Source organism: Chiroxiphia lanceolata, chromosome 19, assembly GCF_009829145.1.
Source record: "Chiroxiphia lanceolata isolate bChiLan1 chromosome 19, bChiLan1.pri, whole genome shotgun sequence".
In the NCBI taxonomy this organism is placed as follows: Eukaryota; Metazoa; Chordata; class Aves; order Passeriformes; family Pipridae; genus Chiroxiphia; species Chiroxiphia lanceolata.
In genome coordinates, this window is record NC_045655.1 from 9,418,698 (window position 1) to 9,446,397 (window position 27,700).

The 27,700-nt window shown below is 46.0% G+C and overlaps 1 protein-coding gene across 1 annotated transcript in view; it reads right to left on the minus strand.

Moving 5' to 3' along the window:
• Positions 1 to 24,898, minus strand: part of CACNG4 (calcium voltage-gated channel auxiliary subunit gamma 4) — a 43,079-nt gene extending 18,181 nt beyond the window's left edge. Inside the window, exon 1 of the mRNA XM_032706561.1 lies at positions 24,598 to 24,898. Within this exon, the coding sequence (XP_032562452.1) occupies positions 24,598 to 24,820 (223 nt within the window). The 5' untranslated portion in view covers positions 24,821 to 24,898. The remainder of the gene's footprint in view (positions 1 to 24,597) is intronic.
• Between the last annotated feature and the right edge of the window lie 2,802 nt (positions 24,899 to 27,700).

Genomic DNA, 27,700 nt, shown 5'->3' on the forward strand with positions numbered 1-27,700 from the left:
TGTGTCACAACCATCCCTTTTCTAACATTCTTGAATTTCCTGTGGCCCAGATGTGATGCCTTAGCTGATCTCCTCCAGATGCCAGTGGATGCTCATTGTTTCCCAAAGTTTGCCACATAGCAGAAGATGTACCTTGCTTAGGTGGTCAAGAATTTCACTATTTGTAGAATCACAGAATGGTTTGAGTAGGAAGAGATCTTAAAGCTCACCTCCTTCCAACCCCCCTGCCATGGGTAGGGATACCTTCTACCAGACCAGGTTGCTCCAAGCCCTGTCCAACCTGGCCTTGGACACTTCCAGGGATGGGGCACCTCTGCTGCTGGAGTGGGACTCCTAACTCTTGCAAGAACAATTTTACTCTTTGAGCAATATTATTTTGACATGGTGCAATCCAGCACATAACACCCAAACACTATTTTATGCAGCCTGGTAAAGCATCTCCAGATTCTGGATCACCTACACCAGAAGACATCCCGGGAAACGCCTACAGAGGCTCAGTCACTTATAATTCATGTGGAAATATCCAGCCTCAGCAGCTGACCTCCTGTTTTCAGCTGGGCAAATATCATCAAAGATGTTGTGCACTTGTATTTCTGGGTAAGAAATGAACAGATGCAGAAATAACGCTTCGCCAAAGACGACTTTCAAATTCTGTGACAGCCTTTTGTTCCATTATAAGATTTTGAGACCTTGAGTGATGTTAGAAAATCCGTGGCGGCAAAACTCATTTCCCAAAGATTCACCTCACCTGCACATCTGGGAGCTAATAAAGCACATCACAGTGTCTGGCTGCTGTCCTTTGAATTCTCTTCAGTCATTACAAAACTGCTGCCAAAAGTACTAAGTGCCCTTGTGCTGCCACAGTGAATACCAATGGAATGGGGGAAATGCAGGTCGGAGGCAAGGGAGGTGAGAGTTGTATGTTATGTGTTGTTTTGTGCCATGTAATTTCCAGCTCCTCCGAATGTTTGTCCCACAAACCAGCATTTTGGCCACAGAATTCAGATCTGAGGTTATTCAGCAATGCTCCAGTCCCTTCCAGTTGCCTTTCCTGGGCCAAACAGTGCAGTGTGCTGCATGACCATTGCTCAGCAGCAGCCCCTCCATGTGTTGCTGATGGTCTTCCTACAACCATTTGCAATTTTCTCTTATCAACCATCCATCTGCTTGGATGGCAAAGTGGGGGAAACTTCAGGGGGTTCTGTGGCTTATTTTAGTCCTTTTTGTAGCTCCTTTTCATGGAGCTTGTTGAGGGAACAACTCTTTCTAGGGAGAAAGACTGACGTACTCCCAGCCTCGATGTTCAGTTTGCGTTTTGTAAATCACCTGCATGGGATAACAGGGGCAATTCCTCAGCCTGGGTATGACGTGGTTGTTTTGGGGCAACATTGGTGATGCTGCTGGAGGAGCATTTTCAAGTCAGAGCTAAGTCAGCCCTGCCACGGCGAGTGTTCCCACGGCTGGCTCAGTCCCAAGGAACTGTCAACATTTCTGGTTGTCGTGGGGTTGTTAACTCACTTCCCTGTGTCTGCTTTTCTATCTACCACCACGGCCCACACTCGCTGTGTTCTGCCTTCACACCTCATCTCGTCCTGCATCTCATGCCACAGTCCTTTATCCCGGCAGCCCAGAAGTTTGTCTCACCACTCATTTCCATACTTTGCTCTGCTGCCACTTTGCCAAGGCTGTTTCTGGGTGGCTGATATAATCCTCCTCATCCTTTTAAAATGAATTTGGAGCTTGGATAGAAACCTTCATTAGAGTTCTGTAGTTGGCTTTTCCACCTTGGCTAAAATTAGTGTGACATTTGAGGAGCTGGTGTTGGCTTCTTAGGTGAGTGTGTTCATCCATCAGAGCTTTGAACAGAAAGTCATTTTCCAATGAGGTCTTACTTACATTCTGGCCCAAAATGCCTTAATTTAAAAAGGTACTTTAGTAACTGGTAATGCTTTTGGCACAATATGTCAGAGACTGACTCGTTATTCAGAAGTGCAACTACACATTTGGCATCATCGTCCAACACCTCAGCGTGGGAAATAAATTGTGGTGGCCTGAATGCCAACTAGGATTCAGGTATATCTTGATTTGGACCAAAACCCATTTTTTGCCCCCAGTATTCTTGACCTTGACACAGATTCACCAGTACAAAGACTTGATCATCCAGGGGGATTGCTGCCAGTCCAGCAGTCATTATGAGAGGGCTGTACTGGATGCAGTTCTGAGAACAGACCATCGCTTTGCCTGGTGAAGTGTGTGCATGTGCTGCAAAATGACAAATCATGTTTATTTTTACATTGTCAAACTGTGCTTTTTTTCCCCCCTGCATTGGCACAATTGGAATCAAGTTTCCCTTAAAGGATAGTTTGGTTTTTACCCATATGGCTTCCCTTCCTTCAGTAAGTCGTCAGTTCTGCCTCATTAACATGGTGATCAACCAGGGCTTGATGGTTTCACCTTTTACCATCACAGAATATCTGTACAGTCTGTACCAAGGCTTGTCACTACCTGGGGGAAGGAAATGTGAGGAAATGGGACATTCATGTCTCTTCAGAGTTCCCAAAGTTTATAATTTGAGACACTGTCATGGTCACCTCTGGGGTGTTTCTTGAACTGGATGAACATACCCAGTGCAATGTGTGATCTTCTGCCACTTCAGCTTTCATACATGTGCAGCCTTGAGTCATTGCCTTCTCATTCTTAATTTCTACTTTTAGGCCCTTTTAAACTGCAATTTTTTTCCATTTTCTGGAACATTTTCATTTCACAAGAGGCAAGGTTTGCACTTGGCTTACAGCAGTCTGAAATTTAAGAAACAGCTCTCCAGAGTGAGGGTAATCCTTGGTGTTCTTTGGGGTAACATGCACAGGATGCACCTGGTGACTTCTCTAATGAAAAAAACCCTCCAGATCTAGTCAGTAGAAAAATGGTTCATATTATTGATGCTGCTTGCAAGGTCTCTTGGTGTAGCAGAGACACTTTGTAATTACCTCTCTGCATTAAATGAGTTATTGTCTGTTCTAATAGCAGGGAACATCTCTAACCTGACATCTAGAGCTGAACTCTTTCCTTGCAGGCTTTCTTTTGGCTCATTCATGCACTAAAAAGTTTTTTTTTTTTTGATAAAAAAGTGAAGGTTACTCTGGAAAGTAGTGATATAGGACCTTGTTAGTGAACTGATTAGGAACATGCAGGATATTTGGACACTCCTGGAATCTTGTAATGATTCCATGTCTCTTCAATCCATGGAGATACATCGTAAGATGATGGCATTCAGGGAAATAGTTGGATATTGAGGAAGCAATAGGGAAATTTCACTCCATAAATCACCTTAATTGAAGGGAATGCTTGCAATATGTCTGTCTTCATAATGCAGTGACCTTGAGTTGGTTCTACATCCATTTTGGAGCACAGAAATGAGTCTTCCTCGTTTCTCTGCCAGCTTGTTGAGTTATACATAGAAGCAAAACCTCTAGAGATTGATCATGCACAATCAGTGATGCGGGACAGAAGGAAGGCAGATGACAACAGGGAATCTAAAGGTTAGGAAAAAGGGGTGTAACTGCCAAAACCCTGCTGATGGCTGGATTTGGGAAATGCAAGGCAAAGGTTTTAGGAATCATCTGCATGATGTGTTAGTGGAAAAGACACTCCACTAGGAGAGATCAGTGTTGTTTGTGTTGTCTAGTTGAATATTCAGGGCTAATGTCTAACCTTGGGAACAAATAACAGAGTTGCTGGATAGACAGAATATGTTCCAGTGGGGAAAAAAATAAAAGGAACAAAAATATTTTGCAATTGTAATACATCCTGGAAGAAAATAGGAAGGCAATATGTAGGATTTTATCTTGAATTAGAGTTATTACTGACTTGGTTATTCTCAATTTCCAGCAGTACAATGTGAAAGGTGCTGTACCTTGTGGGGGAAGGAGAGAGCAACATAAAAAATGAGGAGGAAAAGGAGCACTTTGGGTCAGAGTGGGAAGGAGCAGGAGGTGGTTCACAGGGGAGGAGGAAAAGAAGCTTGGAAAAAAGTGGGAAGGGAGAGACAGCTGAGGAGGAGATGGGAAGAGTGGGCAGTGGGTGGCCAGAGGGGAGGAGGGGGCCTGGGAGGAGAGCAGGAGCTTGGCAAGATTGGTGGTACCTGTGGAGATGGGGACCAGCTGGTGACCTGGGTCCTCCCTGAGCAGCTCTGCCTGCATCCCAGCCCTGCCTGCATCTCAGCCCTGCCTGCATCCCTGCTCTGCCTGCATCCAGCCCTGCCTGCATCCCAGCCCTGCCTGCATCCAGCCCTGCCTGGCCAGGAGTCGGTGCTCACACTGCTGACAGAAGGTGAGGGGATGCACAGCCACTGCCTGGTGAAAATTAAAAGCCTTAAACTTCTAATTCCCAAGACTGATTTAAATTATTGCAGCTAACAAATGGCCTCATACATAAAAATGGAGACGGCTCCCAAATAGACCTGTTTAAATGAACACATGCAGAAGAGATTCCATTTGGCTCCTGCACCTGAAACTTCCCATTTCCTAATGCAAACTAAGCAGTGACAAATAAAAATGAGGCTGCAAAACCAACATGACCTCTTTAAGCTTTAATTATTCATGAGAACTGTTTTCTTCTCTGCTGAGATTCAGAGCAACACATTTAAGAGGGTTCCTCTCAGGTTTGTGGAAGACGTAACTTCCTTGTTACACCAGCTAATAAATACAACTAAACAGAGTGGCCCAACAATATTTGTAGAAACAGCATTTGGGAAAATCTTTTTAATGAATCAGAAGTGTCTTAATCTAGTCAGTCTTGAAAAGCAAAACGTATCATGCAAAATTACAACGCACTAAAGCACAGGTGCATAAATATTTTATTGTCGAGATTTCTGAGTTTACTTTCACTATTTCAGAATTGAATTTTACGATGAAATGTCTCTACCTGCACTGGGGAAGGATAATGGTGGTGGGACCTCTCAGCAATCCAATCTGGGATCTCGGAATTTGATCTAAATAATGTGTCTGAGAGTCCCAGCCCTTACCAGAATCAGGCACATCTGCCATTGTAACCAGAAATGCTTATTGCTTTTTGCTGTCCTAGGATGACATGGAAGCATCTGGGAAGAGAAAACCAAGGTATTTTCCTTCTGCTGGGAAGCCTGGACATAAGGCAGGTACCCCGTGCCCAGTTGCCATGGCTGTTGTGCCACTGCCTCCCTCACATCCCTTTGCCCCTCAGCCCTTTGTCTTTCTCCCTGCCCTTGTATAACAACATCTTGGGGACCATATTTCCTCCTGAGTTTTGAGAGCAGGAGGGGACCAGTTTGTCACCACCTTGGCCAGACCTCCCAAGAGGTGCCCAGCTGAGCAGACAGGCAGCAGCTCCGACCGCCCGGGAACGCTGCCATGCACAGGGGGACGTTTACAGCTCCTCTCCCCTTCAGACACTTCACCTGGCACGATGCAGAGCTGACAGCTCCTCATTTCCAGGTATTGCAACCTCCCCTTCCACCTCAGAAGCCTGAAGGGGCTGTTTGGGGTCCCCCACGCTGAGCCCCCCCAGGGCAGCATCCCTGGCAGATGGGCACAGGCAGCCAAAGGGCAGATCTCCAAAACCTGCTTAACGGGGCCATGCTCTGGTACTTACTCAATCTTTACAACTCAGTGGTGTGCTGCCAGTGTATTTTTGCCAAGGAGACAGGAATACGTCTCTTCTTCCTACTCCCTCAGCCTATGAAAAATCTCGGTTGTGTGCGAAGAGACGCTCTCTGTGTGTGTGCATGTGTGTATATTTAGAGTGGGGGAAAAATAGAGTTTCTGTTAATTTATTTTCCAGTTGAAAGTCTGCCTTGTAGCCAGGGAAGCACTGTTTTTACCAGTCAAAAATTTGGGCAGAAAAGCCTTACTTTGTGCTGAGCAGAAACGGCAGCGAGTGCAGTGGGAACTGGGAGCAAATCCTTTAACTTCTCCATGGCCCATGTTCTCCTCTCTAGGATGGTTTATAAATAATTTGGGGATTTATGGGTCAAAGAGCCCTATATTAGCAAAGTTGTCTAATAATGGGCCAAGAAGGGAGGCATAATCCTTGTAAGGTGGCGAGCTTTCTGTTTAAAAAGTCCTTCAATCTTGCCAAGGGTCAAAGAGACTCCAGGTATTTCACCTGTTAAGTTAATTAAGACTCTTCCACCCACCCATGGTTTGGGATTCCTGCTATGTTTTCTGAATGGTTTGGGTACTTTAAAACCACAGAAAGGAGGGATTGGAGGTTTCTTCTAAGCTTCCCAGCAACTTTGCAAACCACACGCTCCAAAAAGGTGTATTTTTTTTTCCTCCTTCCCCTCCCTTTCCCCCCCAGACCTCGCATGACTTCAAGGCATCAAATGTTAATGAAAGTTTGCCAGGCTTCGAGGGCTGTGAAATGGAAGTTAAAAATCCTGCACCATAGGATGGCTCTAAAAATACTCCGTCGTGCTGGAATATCAGCCGGCTCCAGCAGCTCCCCTGCTCACAGCGCCGCCGATGCAGCACGGCCTTCTCTCCTGAATAAGCTCTTGGGAAAGTTTGCCCAGTGACTATGGATTACTTCTGCTCTACGGCCTGGATTCACAGGGTTATGGCCAGCAAATACCTGCTGGAGAGCGAGGATCTGCCGTGTCATTTAACTCCAATGGTGCCGCCAGGGAAGCTGGGGATGCGCTGATGGATATCTGTGCTGCTGTGCCTCCATCTGGAGCACTCATAAATGAGGTGTCCACCCCTCAGGAGGAGCACAGACCCAAACATCAGCCCTGCTGGTTGCAAAGTTGAGGTCTGATGTCAGCCCAATCACCATCAGGGTCCAGCTCCCGAGCTCTGCTCTTCAGTGTCATTTATTCTCCAGGGTACTGGGGTTTGTGGGATGAGTTTGGAATTTTTAGGCACGGCAACACCTAAAAACCTCTGCAGACCTGCTCCTGCAGGCTCTGGAGTAGAAAGGCTGTACCCTCATGAGCTGCAGCAGCTCCACACACCTCAGGCAATCTTAGCTGACGAGTCCTGCTACCCTGGAAATGCTGGATGTGCCAGGTGTACCTCCATGGACTTCTGAGGGGCTCCAGCAGAGAAAATGTCATCCCCTTGTGCTTTAGAGGTGGCTTTCCTTGGATTTTTTTTTTTCCTAACAGTGCCCTCACGAACGAGAACCGGGAGCTGGTTTTCCCTCAGCACACACTTCTTCCTCGTGAAGCAAACGAGGAGCCCGAACACAATGACTTGGATCATGAATTCAAGCACAGTCTCCAATACGGTGTCTGACCCGCTCCCGGCACAGGAGGAGCCACGGGAGGCTGTGACTCAGCTGTGCCTCTGAGTCACTCAACACGATGTGCCCCTGCTCTCAGGGGACAGCACTTTGCCTTTGGCCTCTCTTGGCACCAAACTACGGCTCCCCCTCGCTGGCTCAGACCTCAGCAGGATGTCTGGACCCCAAACTCTGGCCATTCCCTGCTGATCCCTGCCAGGGGAGGGACAAGGGACAGGGACAGGGTGCCCCCAGCGTGTGCCAGACCCAAGGAGGGGCACATGGTGCATGTGTGGGCAGAAAGTTTGGTGTCCCCAGGCCTGGGCGGGCTCCCAGCCACACTCCAGCCCCGTGTGAGCACAGGGCACCGGCTCAAATCGCTATTTTTGAGCAAGGCACTAGAAATAATTCATGGACGTGCAAGTTAAAACTCGGCTTAAAAATGACCCTCTGCCTCAGAAGCTTAAAACCTGAGAGATCTACAGCAGCAGATACTGAATTTCATTTTAGCAGGTTCTTTCCAGCTGTTCTGCTAAGCTTAGAACCTCATCCTGCATTTCTTCACTTTAAGGATCTTTTCTCATGCAAATATGTCCAATTCAAGTGTTGTGAAGAATCTGCTCCTTTAACTGGACCAGGTAAGGTCTTGCACCAAACAGGGAGATCCATTTCTTACAGTGAAAGTTCAAGTAACAAAAATTCAACTTTTAAGGACTTAAAAATAAATTTCTAAATACTTCTTTAATTTGTTTGATGATATGAACCAAGGTTAGGGGGAGCTGGAAGGTGCAGGTCTGTGTGTGTTGACTGTGAGCAACAGTGCAAAAGGAAAATGCTTTTTCATCCATATGAGCTTCTGTAAATTGTGTTCTATTCTTAGGAGAGTAAACATAACATAAAAAAAAAATGTAATAATTTAAATCTTGCAGGAAAAGAGGCAGGAGCAATGGGAACCTCTGAGATGATAAATGTATGAATTTATCCCACTGCCACTGTGGGTTTTAAATTAGGAGTTTTTTTCTTTTATTTCTTGTTGTTGACAAGCAGAGCTGCATCGCTACACAGCTCTAATGTTTACAGATAAGGAAATCTTGAAGGTCAAAAAATTCTATTCTTAGTTATTCTTGTATAAGGTAATCTTCTTGTGTTGGTGACAATGTGGAATGATCTCATGTCTCCATGGGTACTTGAATCATGCCTGTCTAACAGCAACATCCTCCACTCCAATCCCCTCCACTTAAGTTCTTACATAGAAAACCCAAAGATATCTACAAGAAAAGTTAAATGCAGGATGTAAATGATGGACTGGAGCAAACACTCTCCTTTAAGAAGACATACTGTGCCAGTACCACACTCATGCACAACTGGGGTGAGGAATTAGCTTCTACTTGACTGTGACCAGCAAGAATTTTGCCAGAAATCCTCCAAAACACAGACTGGGTCCAACATATCCCCAGTGTTTGTTATAACACCTACAAACAGACATCAAAATTGATCAATTCAGACGGGTAACTTTGTCCCCATGGCAGCCTTGACCAGAGGGATGCACAGCAAACTGAGCTGAAATCCAGATTACTGGGGAGAGGAGTGAGACCAGCATCTGCCCACAGCAGGCCATGGTAGGGACTGGCAGGGAAGCACAGAAGTGTGGTGAAAAGAAGGTGAAAAAAGAAAAAGAAATTATTAATGCTTTCCCATGTTTCTGCAGGTTCAGCTCAGTGCTCTAATACCCACTTTCCCTGACAGTTTTCTAACATCTAAAGGGGAGAAAAGAAAGTGAAGAGGAAGCAAAATGTGCAGGCCCTGGTGGTGACAAGGCTACAGCTCTTTGAATGTCAGCTCATCTCCCTGCTACAGCATGAAAGGTCTTTGCTAAACCGAGCTTTGAGCTGATGTGGATGGATCAGGCACATGAAAGACCAGGAGCCACAGCTTCTAGAGGCTGACAGCATGGTTGTGGATCAGGACTGCTGCCTTTTTCTTGTCAATGGGAGGGACTGAAGTCTAAATTTGGGTCTTTGTGCTGAAAGTCTTTATACAATCTTACTTTAAAGGGGGAAAAAAGCCCCACAACAACAACAAAAAAAGAGTCCTCTCTGGGAAGGGGGATTGAGCAGTGCAGGCTGCACTTAATTCTTCTTAATATCAGAATTACCCTTTTACTAAACCATTTCAGACCCCAGGAGGATGCAGCAGTCAGGTAAACCAGAAACCTCAGCTGGAAGGTTGAACTTGCAGTTTCTGGCAACAGGATGGTGGAAATCAGATAAACCAGCTTGTACCTACCAGCTCTGTGAATTAGCACTGTCCTTGCATTTCACTGTTGTACAATCAATTTTCAGAATAAGAGCCTTTTACATGGCCAAAGGGTTTAATTCAATCCTGTAATAAATGGCCAGCTAACAATGGGCCAAACTCAGCTTGGATGTTGCTCTAGTTAATTAAGAAGAGTAGCAAAGGGGCTAATTTTGGCAAGGAGTGGTGAAGTGACTGCCTTCAGAGGCAGGGAAGAAAAACCCTTGCTTAGCTCACTGCATCCAGCTCTTCAAATGCAAATTAACCTGTCAACATCTGCATGCAGCCACCCAGGACAGCTGCAAAAAGGAGCTCCCTGCACCCAAAAGAAGGGCTGGAAATGTTTAGTTCCAAACAGCTATTTTGTAAAATAATTTCTAGTAAATAAGAATACATTTAAAGTGGTAAACTGAGCATCTGCTGCATGAAATGAATGGAGGACAGCATGTGAAAAGAAGCATATGTCAAGTATGCACTTCAGATGCATTGACTACTTGCCTCCAAAACAGAGAGAATTTAAACATATTTGCAGCAAACACCAAAAAAAAAAAAATTGCCTTTGCAACCCAAAGAAAAGCCTTGAATAACAGCACAAGTTAAGCTTGGCCATACCTTGCCTCTCTTCCAGAGAACAGTTAGCTGGATTTCAGCTGCTGCCTGGCTTCTTTTCCCGAGGCACCCGTCAGGAATGCCAAGCCCAGGCGGCTTTTGTTGGGAGCAGACAATGTCCCTTTACCAGCACATTTAAAAACCCAGAAGCCAAGTCGCTGCTGGAGACAAATCCTACCAGATTTGGTTCACTGGAGGGAAGAGAGAAAAACACCCCTGTGCTTTTTGCAGAGTACCTTATCTGCCAGTGTAAGAGACAGTGACATCCTTAGTAGGGCTGATTCCGGACAGCGGGAACCGTCTCCGGCGCTGGAAGGGCATTGCTGGTGACTCAATCTCTGTCTTCAGTACACTGCAACTCAGGGAAATTGCATTTCAGTATTTCCTTGAGCCCATTATCCCCAGACAAAATCTCTGCTGACTTGACTGAAGCTCTTACTTACAAAACAAGTACAGGGTAAAGCCCCTTCAAAGAAGGATTTCAGCTCTAAGGGGTGAAACCTGTCTTTGTGAAGAATATTTTGTGGGAATATTTTTCTCTTGCTTTCAGGATTGCAGGGTATAGGACAAGCTCTGATGTCCTTCTTTTTTGTAAGGGGAATAATCTCCCTATCAAACCTGGCAGGTGTGTGAGGTCTGTCTTACCTGCTGAGGCTTTGCTAAGGTTTTGGTTACGCAGCCAAATCTCATGGTGCATCCATCTCCTGTGGTCCTCTTAGGAGAGAGGGAAACCAGAATGGAAACAGGCCAAGAGCAGCTTCTGCAGAAACCCTTTTGCTAAGATAATGTGGTATAATTAAATGGGACTCATAAATCCCAGAGTTATAAAAACCCATGGCTTGTAACAACACTTTTACTCATCTGTGGGTTTTCAGGCTGAATCAGGGCTGAGCAAACAGTAAAGATCTTTGACTCAGTTGACAGAGTTGGGCTTTGTCCTATTCACCTTGGCATCCCGTAGCATCTTAGTAACACAAAGTGAGAAGAAAAAAAGGGGAAAAGCCTCTAGAAAATCCAGAAACCTGCCACACACAACTGTGGTTCGCAGGGAGAACCTCAGAACGGAGACATCTCTTCCCGTCCCTCCTCTGCTTGTGTTTGCTTCAATGTTTTTTTCCCCTGATCCCAGGAATTACAATGACAGGAACGAAGGGCTGCCATTGTACTGGTGATGAACTGACATGGCCCAGCAGCGGGGCTGGGATTTAATCCCCTTGGCTTGCAGAGCAGCACAGTGTGCTATTGAGCGCGTGTCCGCATGGCAACAGCGGTGGCGCTCCAAGAATTCCATTTCCACGGCACCCCTGGGCCTTGCCTTGACATCTTCATTGTTCCAGGGTGAAATAAAAAAAAAAAAAAAAAAAAATTAAAAAAAAATTAAAAAAATTTTCAAGGGCAGCGCAAACACAGTGCAAAATCCAGAACGCTACAGAACAGGGTTGCCTAATGGTTAATTTAGAAAGGAACATATCATTAAAAACGTATGAAGGTGGCTACATATTGATGCTGTATAAATATTTAAAGGGATGCCTCTCGTAAGGGCAGAGTTCCAAGCTACACCTAAAATAACGTGTGTGAAAGAAAATTAAACGAATATTTCACCATTTGGACTTGTTTAATCTGCCTTGGAAAGGCTTTTTATGCCCAGCTACTGAGCATTAGTATGGGAAAGGATATCAGGCAAAACTCATTTCTGGTGTGATTCTACCAAAGTCAGCAGAGCTAAAGTGAAGATGATTTTTCTGGCCTTTTAAATAGAGTGTAATTTTCTCTGTGGGTAGTTATTAAACGCTATTGAGAGAGATTGCGGCTGTTGTTGGAAGGGCTTTCTGGAGAGGTCACTCTGTCCCATGTGAATAACACCAGTGACAAACCAGGAGGTTTGTAGTTTTTACAACTTGAAGAGCTCCTGGAGGCTCTAAAGCCACCACACGTCACTGCCTGACCCAAAGCTAAGAGCACACATCTATTCTGAGTTGAGATACCCTGGCATGACATCCACTCCTACAGCACAAGAATTCCGCCCGTAGAAATGGCTTAAAATATTGGAGGGGGCATTGCAAAAGATATTCGTGTGGACATTCGGTTCCATCTCCCTCAGAGAGGACGTGTTCCTTAAATTCACTGTCTGAGGCTCAATTGCTCCATCCTGACATTTTGGGGCTGTCAGGGTTTCACCAGCTCTCCTGCCTGAGATGGCCATTCCTTGTTCTCTGGGACTCAGGCTCCTGTACCCTGCTCTGCACATGGATCAGTTTGAAGGGTCCAAAAACGCCCAACAAGGTACCCACAGCATGTGCCCTCCCTTCACTCACACCTCCAGAACTGCTCTCCCAAGGCATCTGGGTTTTGTTTCTGCCCAAGGACCTGCCCTATCTTCCAGAAATCAACCTCCATCCTCAGGCAAAGCAGCGCCAAAATTCGGATTGCGCAAAAATCAAGATAAATCTTGGCTTAAATGGAGGACTAGGGAGAGGGGAGGAAGGAAACAAACCCAGAGAATTATTTAAGCGTTTTACAAAAAGCCTAACACCCTCTTGGGATGAAAATGGGAACACACGAGACCTCATAATTTATATATGTATTAACTTCCCACTGGTGAAATTAAAATGCAAAATAGTGTCTCTAAACAAAATTGTGGAGCTCTGTCCCTTGAGGTAGTTAAAAAATGAAATGGGCAAAGCATCTACCAGGGGATCTGTTCTTACCCTTGGAGGACTTTGGGCTGGATCGTAGATATTTTCTCTCTCTCACAGCCACAATGCTGAGCTCCAAGAAAGGATTTGTCTGTGCAATACAGTGAAGCTCAGCAATAATTACCCATTGTGCTCTGTGATGAGCCATCCCTTTGGTTCTTCAGTAACCCGTGCACCTGGACTTTAACTAAAACCAAATAATATGCACAGAAAACATTTTTATGTAAGAGGAGGTGAACATCACTAAAAATCAGAGAGCCTTTGTATGGCATGCCAAACTGCTGAAGCGAAAAAATGTCTTCAGTGAAAGGGCTCAGATGTGAGCATGTTTCAGTGCACAGCTCCAGGAAAAACTCTGATAATAAATGTGAGCTTGTTATCGTTGCTTTTCAGTGGGAAGTAAAGCCGGAAGCAGGGTCGTGCTGGCTAATTGAAGCTTACATTTTCATTCAAGCACTGCATTTTAATTATAAACTGGTGACACAAGTGTCACTTAGTTCTTACCCTGTTTTAAGTGTGCCCACGTATAAAAAATATTTTCAGTTATTAATTTATTCTTGTGATCGTGTTCATTATCCTACATTATTATGTCTACCAGGCACGTGTCTAATGACATGTTTGATACACGCTAATTCTTATGCCTCTTTTAATACAGGGCTTACATAGACATTTTAGGCTGAACACGGTGCCAGTTGGCCACCAAACCAGGTGCACATTAATGCTATAAAATCAGCATTACGAGCTGTGTACCCATATTCTGGCCAGCTGCAAGCACTTGCTCAGCCCTCCCCGGGGCACAGCAGCCATGCCAGAAAATGGGATAACCTGTGGGAGTAGCTGCATCCAGCACTGGAGCCTGGAATGCTGACGGCGAGGTCCTGGCTGCCCAGGTCTGGCCCTGGTCCTGAACCACTTGCCCTTGGTCCAGCTCCTCCGATCCTGCAGTGCTGAGCATGTTGGCTCTTTGTGTGGCCAAAGCCCTGGGTAAGGCTTAGAATTCAGGTGGAAAATTTCTGGCCTGTTTTTCCCTCTCTAAGGGGTTTTGCTGCTGTGCCCAAAGACTGTCTCCAGCTCTTGTTTGCCCTTTATATACAGAAATTAAAATAAAATGAGGGAAAAGGTCACTGGGAATTGGCTACCAAGAGAGACTAAGTAAGTCATTAAAAATCAGACCTGGAGTACAAGTGAAAACAAGGGAAATATCCCTCGAAAGCAAGTGATGAGGGTAAATCTCTTTAAAAGACATGGGATGGGATAGGATAGCTATGTTTTTCCCCTCTTAATTTGCTACCAAACCATAAAGAGGATTCTATTTTAATAAGCACCACCGTAGCGGGACACTGCAAATGAATTGTTGGAGCGGCTCTAATTCGCAGTGGTGCTGTGAACACGGCTCCAGCATCATTCCTAAACACTACATGCTTTATTTCAGGTCTTGCATCTTTAAGGATCCCAAAGCACCTCAGAACCGTCTGCATTTGTCAGCGCTAAAGGCAAGGACAAGAGCACAGCAAAACGTGCAGGGCAAAGGAGAAACACTTCCCACCCTCTGGAGCCAGCACTCAGTCTGCTGAGGAGAACCACGGGATGTTTAATCTCAAAATTAGCAGACAGCGGCGTAGTTTTGGATAAATATTTTTGGAAACACCTAAGTAACCTAAAAAGCGAAATTCGGTTGACTCTCGATGCAACGTAAGCTTGGACAGAGGTCAGAAGCCACAGCCTTTGGAAAGATGACTCGTTGTTGTGGAGAAGCTTTTGTTGACAGACAAAAATGTGTTTTCACAGTGGGCAGAGCTGGGGGGACGTGGACCAGCTCTGATCCAAACATAGGGTGGGCACATCCAAGCAGCTCCAAGCTTGAGCCAAGAAGCTCAGCCTCTTGCTACGTTCATTGGCTTGGATTCAGCTCGAGCATAAATGTAGAGGGGCTCTTGGACTTGAGCTCTTTGTGCCCTACTGGTCCATCTGGAAGAGGCTGGTCTGTCTGCAAAGAGCACACCAGTGAACCCAAAATTGCTGTAATGGAAATAACTGACATCCTGCTGCTGGACAGCAGGAGGGTGAGGACACAGACTCAACTGGTCAGGGTTAGCAACTCAGGTTTAAGAAACCATTTCCAAACTGTTACCGAGCTCCCAGATTTATTAATTGATATTTTATCGTGTCTAGGAGAGCTCTGCTTGATACTGACATTTGCTGACAGTTCCCCTAATAAAACCCAGCTGAAATCATTAATAATGCTCCTGAGCTCTAATTGGACAGAATAAACTGCTGTCAGTCGGGTGGATGGCAGGTGGCAGAGCGGGACTAGGAGATGTTAAATCTGGGAGGAAGCAGAGTCTGGGGCTCTCTCTTTGCGCTGGAAATCAAGCTCCTGAAGTTTTGGTAGTTTCACAATTGCCCAAAAATTGCCTTCCCACCCTCTGCAGAGGGAGATTAACATCCATTTTGGGCTATTGACTTCACTGGCTCAAGTCACAGGGCTCTGTTCAGTGAATTCGAGGGCTGCAACCCCCTTCACGATCCCTGTGGATAAAAATGTGCTGCGACACAATGCAACTTGCTGTTCTATCAGCTGGCTAAAACCAGACTGCCACACAAAGAAACCAAGTGTAGCTAATTTTGGATTAAAATATATGCAAGTATGTAAAGGAGCATTGCTGTGGCATATTTGAATTCAGAACATCCGCTGGACAAAGATGATTAAAGCCCACTGTTGCCATTAGTGAGTCATACACGAAGGAGTATCGCTGGCTTTCATATCTGGATACCTTTGAAAGCTCAGCCTAAATAGTCACAAGGTTAAGAGTCTGTTATTTCGTTTGCTTGCAGGCAGCTGAATGGCTGGGGGCTGAACTTTTAAAAACCCCAAGAGCGTGGCAATTCTTACAAGAAAATCATCTGGTGTCTTGCTATCACTGATAGTCGGGGAGCCATGAGATAGGTATGCACAGCCCTCAGATAGGTATAAGAAATAACTTATGTTTTAGATTTGATTACATTTAGGCAATGTTCCTCTGGCGAGGTCCTATTTCAAGTCATAATTGCAACATGTCATGGTTCCTTTTTAATGCCTTGCAGCAGCAATAGATAAACTGTGCCTCTGGGATGCAAGGAAGACAATAACAATCCCAACGTTATTGAATGCTATATATTTGGACAGGAGAAAATATTTGGTCATCCATATTCTACACGAAATTGCATTATTTAAAAAGTATAAATGGGAGAAAACTGATCTGAAACCCCCAGCGGAGAATTGGCAATGACTTAAAAACAGTTATTAACCTAATCTGAAAAAAAACCCCTGGCAGCTCAACAAGGGTGGTAATTCCTCCCTGAACTGGGTCCCTCTCCCACTCCAACAGGGGATGCTGAATATCTCTGAAACATTTGGCATTATCAAGCTAACGGGACTTGCTAAGTGAGAAACATTCAAAGGGCAGAACTAAGTGGCACAATTCCAAAACAGCAATTAAAAGGCGGAATGCTTGAAAAATAACAATAAAAGAGGTTAATTTGTATCAGTGCTTGGCAACTGGCACAGGAAATACTGTAATTCCGTAATGTGCTCTCCCTTCATCCGTCTCTTCATATGGTGACAGCATGTTTATAATGTATCATTCCTTCACATATAAGATTTGACAAGAAATGACTCAATTCTATTGAAGAAGAACTTACAGGGCTATTTGTAAAGCGAGCAGGAGGCTGGATAAATCCTGGGAAACAGGTCAAACAGGTAGTAAGAAAAGAAAACCCAAACTCATACCTTTGGACAAGTATACTATTATACATTTTTCATTGGCAGGATGGCACAGAGTCAAGATGCTCAAGAGTTAAGATGATAAACTAAAAATCTTAAATTTCTACCTTGGGCAGTATCTACCAGTTTTCTAAAGAAAGATTATTGCACTGTCATTGAAAAGTTAATTTCTGAGGTATCTTTTTAGCAGAAGGAAAGTTACAACATTTCAGCAAGGAGAGGCGAAAAGAGAAGGAGAACAAAGATGTTAAAGAACAGGATGCCACAGGAAGGAGGAGAAAGAGGGGCTGGACTATCTGCCAGGCTAAATCAAGAACTGCTTCAACACTTTCACTGCATTTGACTCACAGCATGCAACAACTGGCAAAAATGCCCCCAGATTCGAAGGGAAATCTAGATAAAGTCTGCCTAGGCTGGGCTATCCATCCTGCAGGCAGCTCGCCCAGAGCCTTACTATTTTGAGATAGCAGAGAGGCCACTTGTCATTAATATTATGATAAATCTCAATCTGGAGGAAGCCTCGACTGTTGCTGTGGTCCCCAGCACCTCTGTGTGCCCCTCAAAAGAGTCAAAACAACCACTCTGAAAGAAAAAAATACGAAGGCCAGGAAAGAGCCACCTTCCATGCTAAAATGATGTACTTTGGGGAGTGGAGACAAATAACCAAAGGAAACAGCTATCTGGGAGTAGGAGAGGGGGGACAAAATATATTGTGATTTAACTCATCAAAATATGCTGAAAAAGTGGGAGGCTTTAGAACAAGGCAGAAAATAGCACGAAGCCCTGCACAGCACTGGAGCTGTCTACTGGAAACATCCTTTTGTTCTGAAAGTCATAAATGTGTATCAGTCTCTCAGACATATGGGCAGTTGTGCATTTATCCTGTTTATTTTACTACTCCTGTGCATCCTGCCTTGCCATCTGTTGGTAGGAATTTGGATGCTGAACCGTAAGTCTGCGACATCATAAATACCAGTAAACAGAAATCTAAAATGAAGATAAGCACCAAGTAATGTTTGGAAGCAGGACCAGTTTTTCAGTTTGGTGGTTTGATTTATTTCCCGAGATGAGTCTTGGCTCAGAAAAGAAGGACCAGCAGGAAAAGGTCCAATTGAAGGGACAAATCTACAATCCCTTCTCTTATATTGGCTTCATATTGGCATAATTCCACTGCCTTCCTAGAAAGCAGTTAAATTTACGTAGGTGGAGAATCTGACTTAATCCTGTCCCTCAAGGAAGACATGTTTAAACACCAAATATTGCATGTATAAAACATAAGTTGCAAGCAAAATGCTTCAAACCCAGTTAAAGAAGTGTTCATGCATCTTCTCTGAGCTGGGCAGCCCTATCACCGTGTCCTAGTTTTTCCACATCTTCGTTTCCATTTTATTATTAGAATGAGAGGAAAGTGGGTGGGAAGAAAGCACAGTTATCCCTCCTAGTCAGGGGCAGAAAAATAAAGTAACTGGCCACAGACCAAGCAGGAAACCTACTGAAGCCCAGACTCACAAGCCCATCCATTCCTCCTCCTCCCCCCCCTCTCCATTTTCAGTTTGGGGATACAGGAATTATACAGAAATTGCTGCTCTTTGCCACACAAACCACAGAGACACCAACTAAATAGCTGGGAGCTGAGAGGTGTTAATAAAGACTTCAAATTACACTCAGTACCTAAGCGCTCCTACCTCCTCAAAGGAATTAGAGATGAGATGAGATGAGATGAGATGAAAGCAGTACCTTTCCTTCTCATATTTTTTCTTTCTTTCCTGTGTTTCTGCAAAGATACACAAGGCTACAGAATAAAGTTATCAGATACACCCCCCTTATTCCCCAGTTTTTTATGAGCTTCAGGTGTTTTGCACCTGGGAAGACTGACCAAAGCTACAGGTTGGACAGCACGACCTGAGCAGACCGTGACTCAGAGAATAGGACAGGACCTGCTGGAGGAACAATCACTGTGTTGAAATCTTACAGGAACAAAAAAATACATTGTTGTATTCTCCTGTTTTACCAGTTTATACTGGTGGGGGTCAGCAGAGCTGCCAAGCCCTGACGAGGTGCAACAGCAACGAGCTCCTGCCAGTACCTAAAAAGAGTCATGAAAGCCCACGGCAGAAGGTCAGTTAAAGGTAATGGCTCCTGGAAGAAGCCCAAAGACTACATTACATCATTGCAAAGGTCCTCACCAAGCCCAAAATGACTTACTGTGGCTCTGACAGATACTACCACAAATGCCATCTGTCAAATCCTTAGAATACACAGAGTAATTTTACACGAAACAGAAAAGCAACCACAGCACAACACGGCCACAGGTGCCCTATTTGTACAGCCCAGCGTCCCCTTGGCTCCTCACAAAACACTTCTGAAACCTTCACAGAACAATCCTGAAACCCAGGTAAGATTAATATTCTCCACATTGCATCTTGCACAGATGAAGAAGCTTTACAGCTGGATTACAAATGTGCTTTCCTCAGTTTCCAGCCTTCGGGGAGCATTGCTAATGCACACAAAGTCTTTGGGTTCTAAGTTTTGCACTGGGATATCTGACATGCTGAGAGCCACGAGAAAGAACTGAAACCTCCGTGTAGCCTGATAGCTCCCTACTGGCTATATAGTAGATCGAGTTCAAGAAAGCAAATTAATTCATTAAAGTGACACATATTCAGTCAACTGGCTTCAGATCCCTGTTCCATAGAGTGTCTTGGGAAGAATGGATGTTTTGTGACATCAGTACGGTCATTTGAGAGCCTCTGTTAAAAATGTTCAAAGAGGTGCATTTAGGAGATCTGTGCCTTTTTTTTTTTTTTTTTTTTTTACATTTGAGAACAGATAACACCTTAACCCATCTTCTGCTGACAGTTCCTCCACCACAACCTTTCTCAGTATTTTAAAATATTTTATACTACGGACAATATTTCAAAGGGATTGAACTCTGCATCCATAAAGGCAGCTCTGAATGCAGAAACCCTTTCTAAAAAATGGAATGCTCTTGAAAAAAATTAACCTAAAAAGGCTGTTAAAAAAACCCCCAACACTCCATCAATTGCTGGCAAAACTGTGCTGCTTCAGCCACTGTTGCAACACTGACACTGGAGTGCTAAGAATTGCTTTTAAAAACAATGAGTACAGCACATGCACTTTCTCAACAGCACATGTTTTACCAAGGAAACGGAGATGGCATGAGCAGAATGTATGGAAAAAAAGAATGAAGACATTGGCTGAATCTCAGCAAGGTCTGTCTCTAAGGGGTTTGTATTTGTTTGAAAGATTCATGGATGAAAGTTCACTCTTCAGCAGTGCACAAAATGCATATATATTGTCCTAGAAATAGGCTATGCATCATAGAACAAGTTTTTTCACGGCAGAGACACCCATTTGTGTATTCTCCATTTGCAGCTTCCTTTCTTTCATGGTGTGAGTACAGGCTCACACGCCTGGAAAGGTTGGGAAGACCAACCACTTCTTAACGTGCCTGTGGACACAACCTCCAAGGCAGGTCGTGTCTGATATTAGAGTGATTTAACATTTGCCCTTCACCAAATAAAACTTTGGCCATTGCATTTGAATATAAAGCCCGCATTGTATTTAGTTTATTACCAACAGCCGTGCTGCTGGGACTTCATAGCTGTGCTGGGAGAATACTAAAGAATATTCATTCTCTTTGGATGAGCTGTGAATTTGCAGTATTGATGGAGAGCAGCCTGCCTTTATTTACTTGCCTCAAACATTTGTATAAGCATTTTTATTTTGTTTTCAGGGGTATCCATGGAAGCAGCGCATGCGGGCGCCGCGGTTCCCGTGTTCGTGCGCTTTCATCCGAGCTGGAAGACCTGCAAACAATTGTGCAAATGTGCATTCGTGCAAGTTTTCAAGTCCTAAATGATTTACTCGATCCTTCCTCCCAGTTACAAATGTTCCAGCCACCCAGTCAGGAAGGACACGTGGTTCCACGTGAATTAAGTAGCCAATTGCACCACTTGAAAAGTAAATGGCGAACAGGGAATACTAAAAGCAGTAGACACAATGGGTTCAAAGAGATTCATATGCTGAAGTGTTTAATAAAATACTCTTTGAATAAATTTAAATTACAAGTACATTACTTGCTTTCCTATCTTGATGCCACAGAGCCTGCAGAGTGCTCTTTTGTGAGCTGTCCTATTAACTTCAGCACGATTGTGCACCAAGATAAGCAGTTTCAGTGGATAAAGTGGTGGTTTTAACGTATTTTTTTTTTTCTAGCCAAATATTATAACAGCAGATCCTCCTTGTGAATAAGATTGTGAGAGGCTTAAAAAGCTGTGCTGCACGTTTACCACAGGAATAGGGGCTGCTGGGAAATTAGGGTGGTTTAATCTCTCATTCTCAGGTTAAGTTGACCATGAAATGATTATTAATTTGCTGTGTTTGCATGACCCTGCTCTGCACCATCTTGACAGGGACCCACAGCCTCTGACAACAACCACAGCTCACGTGTGGACACGGGACAGAACAGCAGCCACCTGAAACGGGGCTGATTTGCTCCTATTTTCATTTGTGGGTTGGGGTGCAGGTTTCAGGTGTGGATGGCTGCACTGGGGCTCCACCAGAAACTCCTTACTGTGCTGGCATTTTAACTTCAGCTGCCAAAACTGTGGTTATTGTAAATGTCTTGGACCCAGAAACCCAAAATCCAGCTTTGCCAGGGAGCTCCTGGGCCACCTCACTGCGGAGGCCCAGCCAAGGAACATCCACTTCTGCTACATGCACATCCACACCAGGAATTGTTTTAAACAGTTTCCCACCTAAGGCAATTACCTTGGCTATAACTTTTAAAAATCCATGCAGAAATAGTGCTATTATTTAAAATCCACTCAATGAACCTCCTACCTCCACCTCTGGCAAACACACTAAGAGAACAAAATTGGGATTATACAGAAAGGAGTTTGACTGATGTATCATTAACGCTGCTTCTTGAGTGACTAAGCTCCATAGTAGTACCAACTACTAGTACTGAAACATGATTTCATCCCCAAGACAACTGCAGCTCCAAACAAAGATAATATGCTGGATCCTCTGGATCCTTAAGCTGCATCCCTCCAATCATCGCTACGACGCAAATCTCTTGTAAAATGCTGTTTCAAAGTAAAACAGGAAAACACTGAGGAACACCTAATAATTTAACAGGTGATTGTTCAAAATCCAGCACACAGGTTGTTTTATGGATATGGTTGAGGTACATTTGAATGGGAAATTTCTACTGACCTGAAATTTGCTCAGCGAAATGCTTTATGTGTGTCAAAAGCAATTTCAGAGGCTGCTTAAGGCATTTTCAGCTTCTGCACATTTGTGTCTTAGATTTTTCTTTTTGACATGAGTGAAATGGCAATTAAGACCATTAAAATAAATTAAGTAGGTTTTTATAATTATTGCTCCAAAACACAAGAAGAGTTCCAAAAATAGGGTTGAAGCCAGACCATTTAATCCCATATAAACATCTGCAACTGAATTATTTTCTTGCTATGTATGTCCTTGGAGTTGCAATATTATCCTGATATTACTAAAAGACCCATCCACTCCGATTGAACGAGGCTCTGAAATGATCAAGGGAGTGTTGTTTTAAATCAGCTTCTAGAAATGGCTTTACTATTACATGAAACAAAGGAGTGTTTCCATGTTGAAACCAAAGTCCCACGGTATGGTTTAAAACATGAATATTTTAATGCATCTATAGATTTAATCTGACAAAACAGAACATACTGAAAAAGTAGGAGAGAACGTAGTCTCTGCTCCTCATCTCTGTGAACAGATGACAGTTTTCTCAAATTGTCCATTCTTAGCACATATTTGACAACTTCAAGATTTGTAACTTTATAATTTGATTATGAGCATTTGAATTTTGAGCAGAGCAGCTCGACTGCTGTTGGATGGATGGGTCCCACGAAAAGCCTTTTTATCCCTCGAATTGACAGGGATTAAAGCTTCACTTGCACACAACTCCTGGGTGCCATTTTTCAGCAAATGCCCTGGCAGATGCAACGTGCTCAGGGAGGCACCAGCGCTGCCCAGTGATGCGATGAGACTGGAGATGAGCCGCGTTACTGGGCACTGTTTCAGCGCTGCCCATTTCTCACAGCTCCCCTGACTTCTTGCCTTTTAAATAAACTTCTGACTTAAGCCCAGTTGAAAATCAAGGCAAAAATTCCACCAGTCAAAGCTGCATTTCGTTTCTATGTGTGATATTACTGGGAGATGATACAGAAATCCTGACATTGGGAAACTCGGGGATTTTTCACGGAGATGACAGGCCCATTCTAGCTGAGCAAGCTCAGCAACTCCTGCTAGATGCAAACAAACTTGTTTTCCAGGGAAAAGACACTAGGACAAGCTCAGTGAAGATCACGGGATTCATTTCAAGTGGAGGAAGCTCAGCATCTCTCAAGCAAACTCCGGAGCTCTCAGATGCAAGCCCTCGTTTTCCAGGTGCCATAAAAGCCCATGCCGAGAGTTAGATTCCCTTTAGGAGTCATAAAGCCAAGCATTGTTATTACCCTTAAACCTTCACATTTCAGTAATTCTTTCTCTCTTGATCATCTAAAAATATTTCCTTGTCCTATAGCTATTCTACCTATGCATACTATTACCAGGTAGCAAACCCAACATTTTAGGGGGAAAATGTTACACTGTAGCCTTAAATTGTTAGCAAAAGGAGAAGATGAGAAGAGAGGTGAGGATGAGGTGCTCCTACCACGCCACAGCCTTTTCTGGGGAGAAAAACCATTCTGAACACAGCTGAGACTCTGACCCAGAGCTGGGCTCGTCTGGGCTGCGCCGTCTGTCAGCTGGAATAAACCACAAACCCAGGCTGGCAAAGTTCACGTGTGCTGAGCTGGGCTGATGGCACAGCACCCCGTCCACCAAGTGCATCACCGAGGGGAAAAAGACTCCGGGATACCCCCACCCCCGGGAGTCACAAAGCAGCTCAGCAGAAGTGAACGGCTTTCCTCCACACTCTCCCTTTCCTCCACACTCTCCCTTTCCTCCACACTCACTCTCCTCCACACTCTCCCTTTCCTCCGGCATCACGGAGGATGCTCGCAGAGGGAATGGACCCAGCAGGTGAGGGGCTTCAGAGCCCCCGCGGCCACGGCCCCTTTCCTGGGGATGTGCTGGTTTCCCACGGTCAGAGCTCCCCGCTCTCGTCTGACAGATGTGGTTTCCCACCTGGGCTTCCCGGTCTGCTACGCCAAATCCTCCGAACACCCATGTGCTCCTTTGTCCCGGCAGTTACCGCCGCGCCTTCTCCACAACTCCATTTTTCAGAGCGGGAGCCACATGTTTGGCCTCTGCGGGGAGCGGGGTGTCCCTGCTGCCCTGCTCAGCCGCTAGAACACTCATCTTTTCATTGTTAATATCATTCAGCCTGACCCTTGGGCTGTATTAAGTAACCCCGAGTCCACAGCGAAGCACCTGAGCGGTGGCAACACCACCTTCAGCTGGGCTCCCGGTGTGCGTGTCTGAGGCTACACTGGGAGGAACTGGAGTTCCCGCTGTCCTGCCCGAAAGCTGTGGCTGAGCCCCAAAGCCCCTGAAGCCAAAGTCCCGGGGGGGTGCCAGCTCCGAAGCCTGCAGGGCTCAGAGGCGCCCCAAAGCACCCAAAAGCCGCGACCCCGCCAGGAGCCCCCCAAAGCCCTGAAGCCCCGGGGATGGCCGCGGAGCGAGGTCGCCCCCCTGGGCAGCGCTCCCCTGGGCAGCGCTCCGCATCCCGCCGCCGGTTCCCATGGCAATGTCGGAGATGCCGGTTGCCACGGTAACGCCATCCTCCTCCTCGGCCGTGTCCGAGGCACCGGCGCGGCTCCGGCCCCGGCTCCGGCTCGGGCTCAGCCCGGCGGCTCGGGCTCTGGCTCCGGCTCCGGCTGGGCTCTGCCCTGCGGCTCCAGGAGCGCAGCCGGGTCCCCCCGGGAAGTTGCTCCCCCCTCCCCTGCGCGGCCGCGGTACCTTCGAGGCAGCAGATCCTCCAGAGCCCCGAGTGCGTGAGATCGCCCCGCGCCTTCCGCGGCGGCCCCTGCGCCTCGTCCGTCGTGATGTTGGTGCCGTTGCAGATGTGGGCGCTGGAGTAGAGCCAGTAGTCGGTGCCGATGGCGATGGCCATGAGGCTGAAGGCGGCGAAGGCGCCCACCGTGGTCAGCAGCATCTGGACGCCACGGTCACACCACACCATGGTGCTTCATAGTCCCCGCACGGGCGCGGGGGGCCGCACGACACCGCCCGGCAGCCGCCGCCGCCCGCGGGAGGCTCCGAGTCACGGGGCGGGGGGCGGAGGCGGCGGCGGGGGCGCGGCGGGGGGACGGGCGGGCGGGGGGAGCCGCTCTCGCCGCCGCGGGGCCGGGCTCCGCCGCCAGCCGCGCCCCCGCGCACCGCCCCGGCCGCGGGGAGAGGCAGCGAGAGAGGGAGGGGCGGCCTGGCCGCGGGGACGGACCCTCCCGACACCCCCGACGTGATCCTGGGGATGGCCCGGCCCCCGGCCCCGGCCCGCAGCGCCCGGTCCGCAACCCGAGCATCGCTCTGGTCCTTTGGGCTGGGCTGGCTCGGAGCGCCGCGACACGTCTGAAGTGTCCCATCCCTGGACGTGCTCAAGGCCAGGGTGGACGGGGCTTGGAGCAACCTGGGCTAGTGGAAGGTGTCCCTGCCCATGGCAGGGGGTTGGAATGAGATGGTCTTTAAAGACCCTTCCAACCCAAAGCACTGTGATTCTATGAAATTCAGAAGGTGTGAGTGTTGGGCGAGTTTGGCTCTCAACCTGCAACACTCCAGAGCCCAGCCAGGGTCTGTCTGCAGAGCAGGAAGGTGTTGCCCACTCAAGGGGTGCAAAGCTCTACACCTTCACTTCTCCCTCTCGGGTGGGCTCCACACCACTTCTGCTGCATGGGCTGCCCTGGAAATCACCGTGGAAACGGTGCCAGGCACGGTGGGCATGAGGTGTCGCAATTCCAAGAAGATGCCCACATTGCTGGGGAGCTACAGCAGAGCCAGTGAGGGGGGTTAGCCATGATTTCCTCCTGCAGCCTCGCTCTGCGATTAGTTACGCAAGGAGGTTGTAGGCAAGTATTTGGGTTGCTGGTTTTCTCCTTTTCAGAAGGGGATGGAGAGAATCCAGCACCTGAAAATATTTTCCTTTGGAAAACCAAGGGGAGAAATATCGACACCATTTTTGTCGCGTTATCCTGTCTTCCACCCCTCACTCTCATCACTGCGAGTTGACAAGTCGGTCCTGCCTCCACCTCATCCAAGTGACAAGCCAGATGAATGGGAAGGCTTCCTGATCAGCTAATGCATTTGTGTGGAGGGAACGTGGCAGCACACCAGTTTTATGTATATGAATTAGGGAGTGGGAGGACAAGAGCTACAAACCTCGAGAAATACAGCGCTCTTGGAGCAGTGCGTGGATGGCTGCAGGTGCTTGTGTGACTCCACTGCTCAGCATACCAACGCAGGGAAGCTTTTCAGCTGCTCGTCCTTTTTCAGAAAAACTGGGGAGGCAAAAAGCAAATACAGATTAAAAGCTGGTCTTTTGTTTCGCAGAGGCCTCGGCAAACTGCTCAGACACGAAGCCTATAAACACAGAAGAGCTCCCAAGTTAGATGCTTGGGTTAAGCATGTAAATTATGCTTTTCTTTTCAGTTTTAGTTTGTAGGTCTATCGGTGCCTTTGCAAAAATCACCTTCTAAATGAATGTCTCCATTAGGGATGGAAGAATGAAATCAGGTAAACTCAAAAGCAGAATGAAGCCTCGTTCAAAAAACCTGGATTGAGCATTTAAGTTTAATGAGGTTCAACAAACTTCTCATTTAAAATATATGTTTGTACCTCTGGGCTTCCGGGGTTTGGACAGAGTGGGAAAATGAGATACTGAAACAGCAGGAGAGAAGCTATTTCCATAGCTTTTTAAACCTATCGAGCCTTAATTAATATTATTTATTTGTATTACTCTATTGCCTGGGAGAGATGCTTATGGCTGTCTCTCCACAGCGAGGAGCAGAGGGAGGGGAAGGGCTGGGTGGGCTTTAACCAGGACAGGGATCCCACGTGGCACAGTAATGTCCTCCTCAAGTGCTCCCAGTCTACAGGCACCACAAGAGACAGGATAAATGGTGGTTGGTCTGGTGGCTTCCCAGCAGCCTCCACCAGCAGAAAGGGGACACACAACACCAGGGTTTCCATGGGCTCAGAGCCACCAGCCCCGCAGCAATGCTCCTATTGATTGTGCAAGGTAACAGCACATTAACAGAATTTATTAATAAAATATCCTCTTCCTTCCCCACCCATTTTTGCAAAGAAGACATCTGTTTCTGTTTCTACTGCCCCGAGAGAAATAACTCAGGCTCCTGAAGGGTTACAGAGCAGCATCCGAGGCAGGCAATCATTTTCTGCCCAAGCTATCTTCTTTAGTTTAAAAATGTTCTCTATTCTTTTGAAATGCATGAAGTAGATTGTGGGAGAGCTAATATTATATTCCACTACTGAAAGCTGGTGGAGTATTTTACATTGATGTCTGGCTCTAGTGATTTTCTAAGGATTTTGAATTCATTAAATCCAACCATTGAATAATCTCCATTCGTGGCGGAAGGAAGGCAAAAGTGCTTACACTCTTCAACAGCAGAAAAGCATGTAGTCTTTTCTTAAACACGAAATCTGTCTGACCCTCTGTATGTAGTAAAGGTTGCCCACCATGTAACCTTTGATTTGCAGGCTTTGCTTCTGAAACAGCCTTATAATACTGCCATTGAATGTAACAGCAGAGCAGCCTTGGCAGGGTGTTTTGCACTGCAGTAGCCTCCTCCATCCTCAATCAGAATTAAGTCTCAATTGTTCCAAGCTCAGACCAGGGACAGAAGCTCAGGACAACGAGAAGAGAAAGCCCCACAGCATCCCCCTGTAATTTAGCACGACGCTGTGCAAGGACAAGAGTCCAAACCCAGAAATAATTCTTACCCTGGAGGAACAGAAAACTTGAAACAGAATTGTTTTGATTCCTTGACGTTGATGTTTGAAGCTTTAAATGAAATCTTGTGCCTGATCATTTTATTTCTGAACTGAAAAA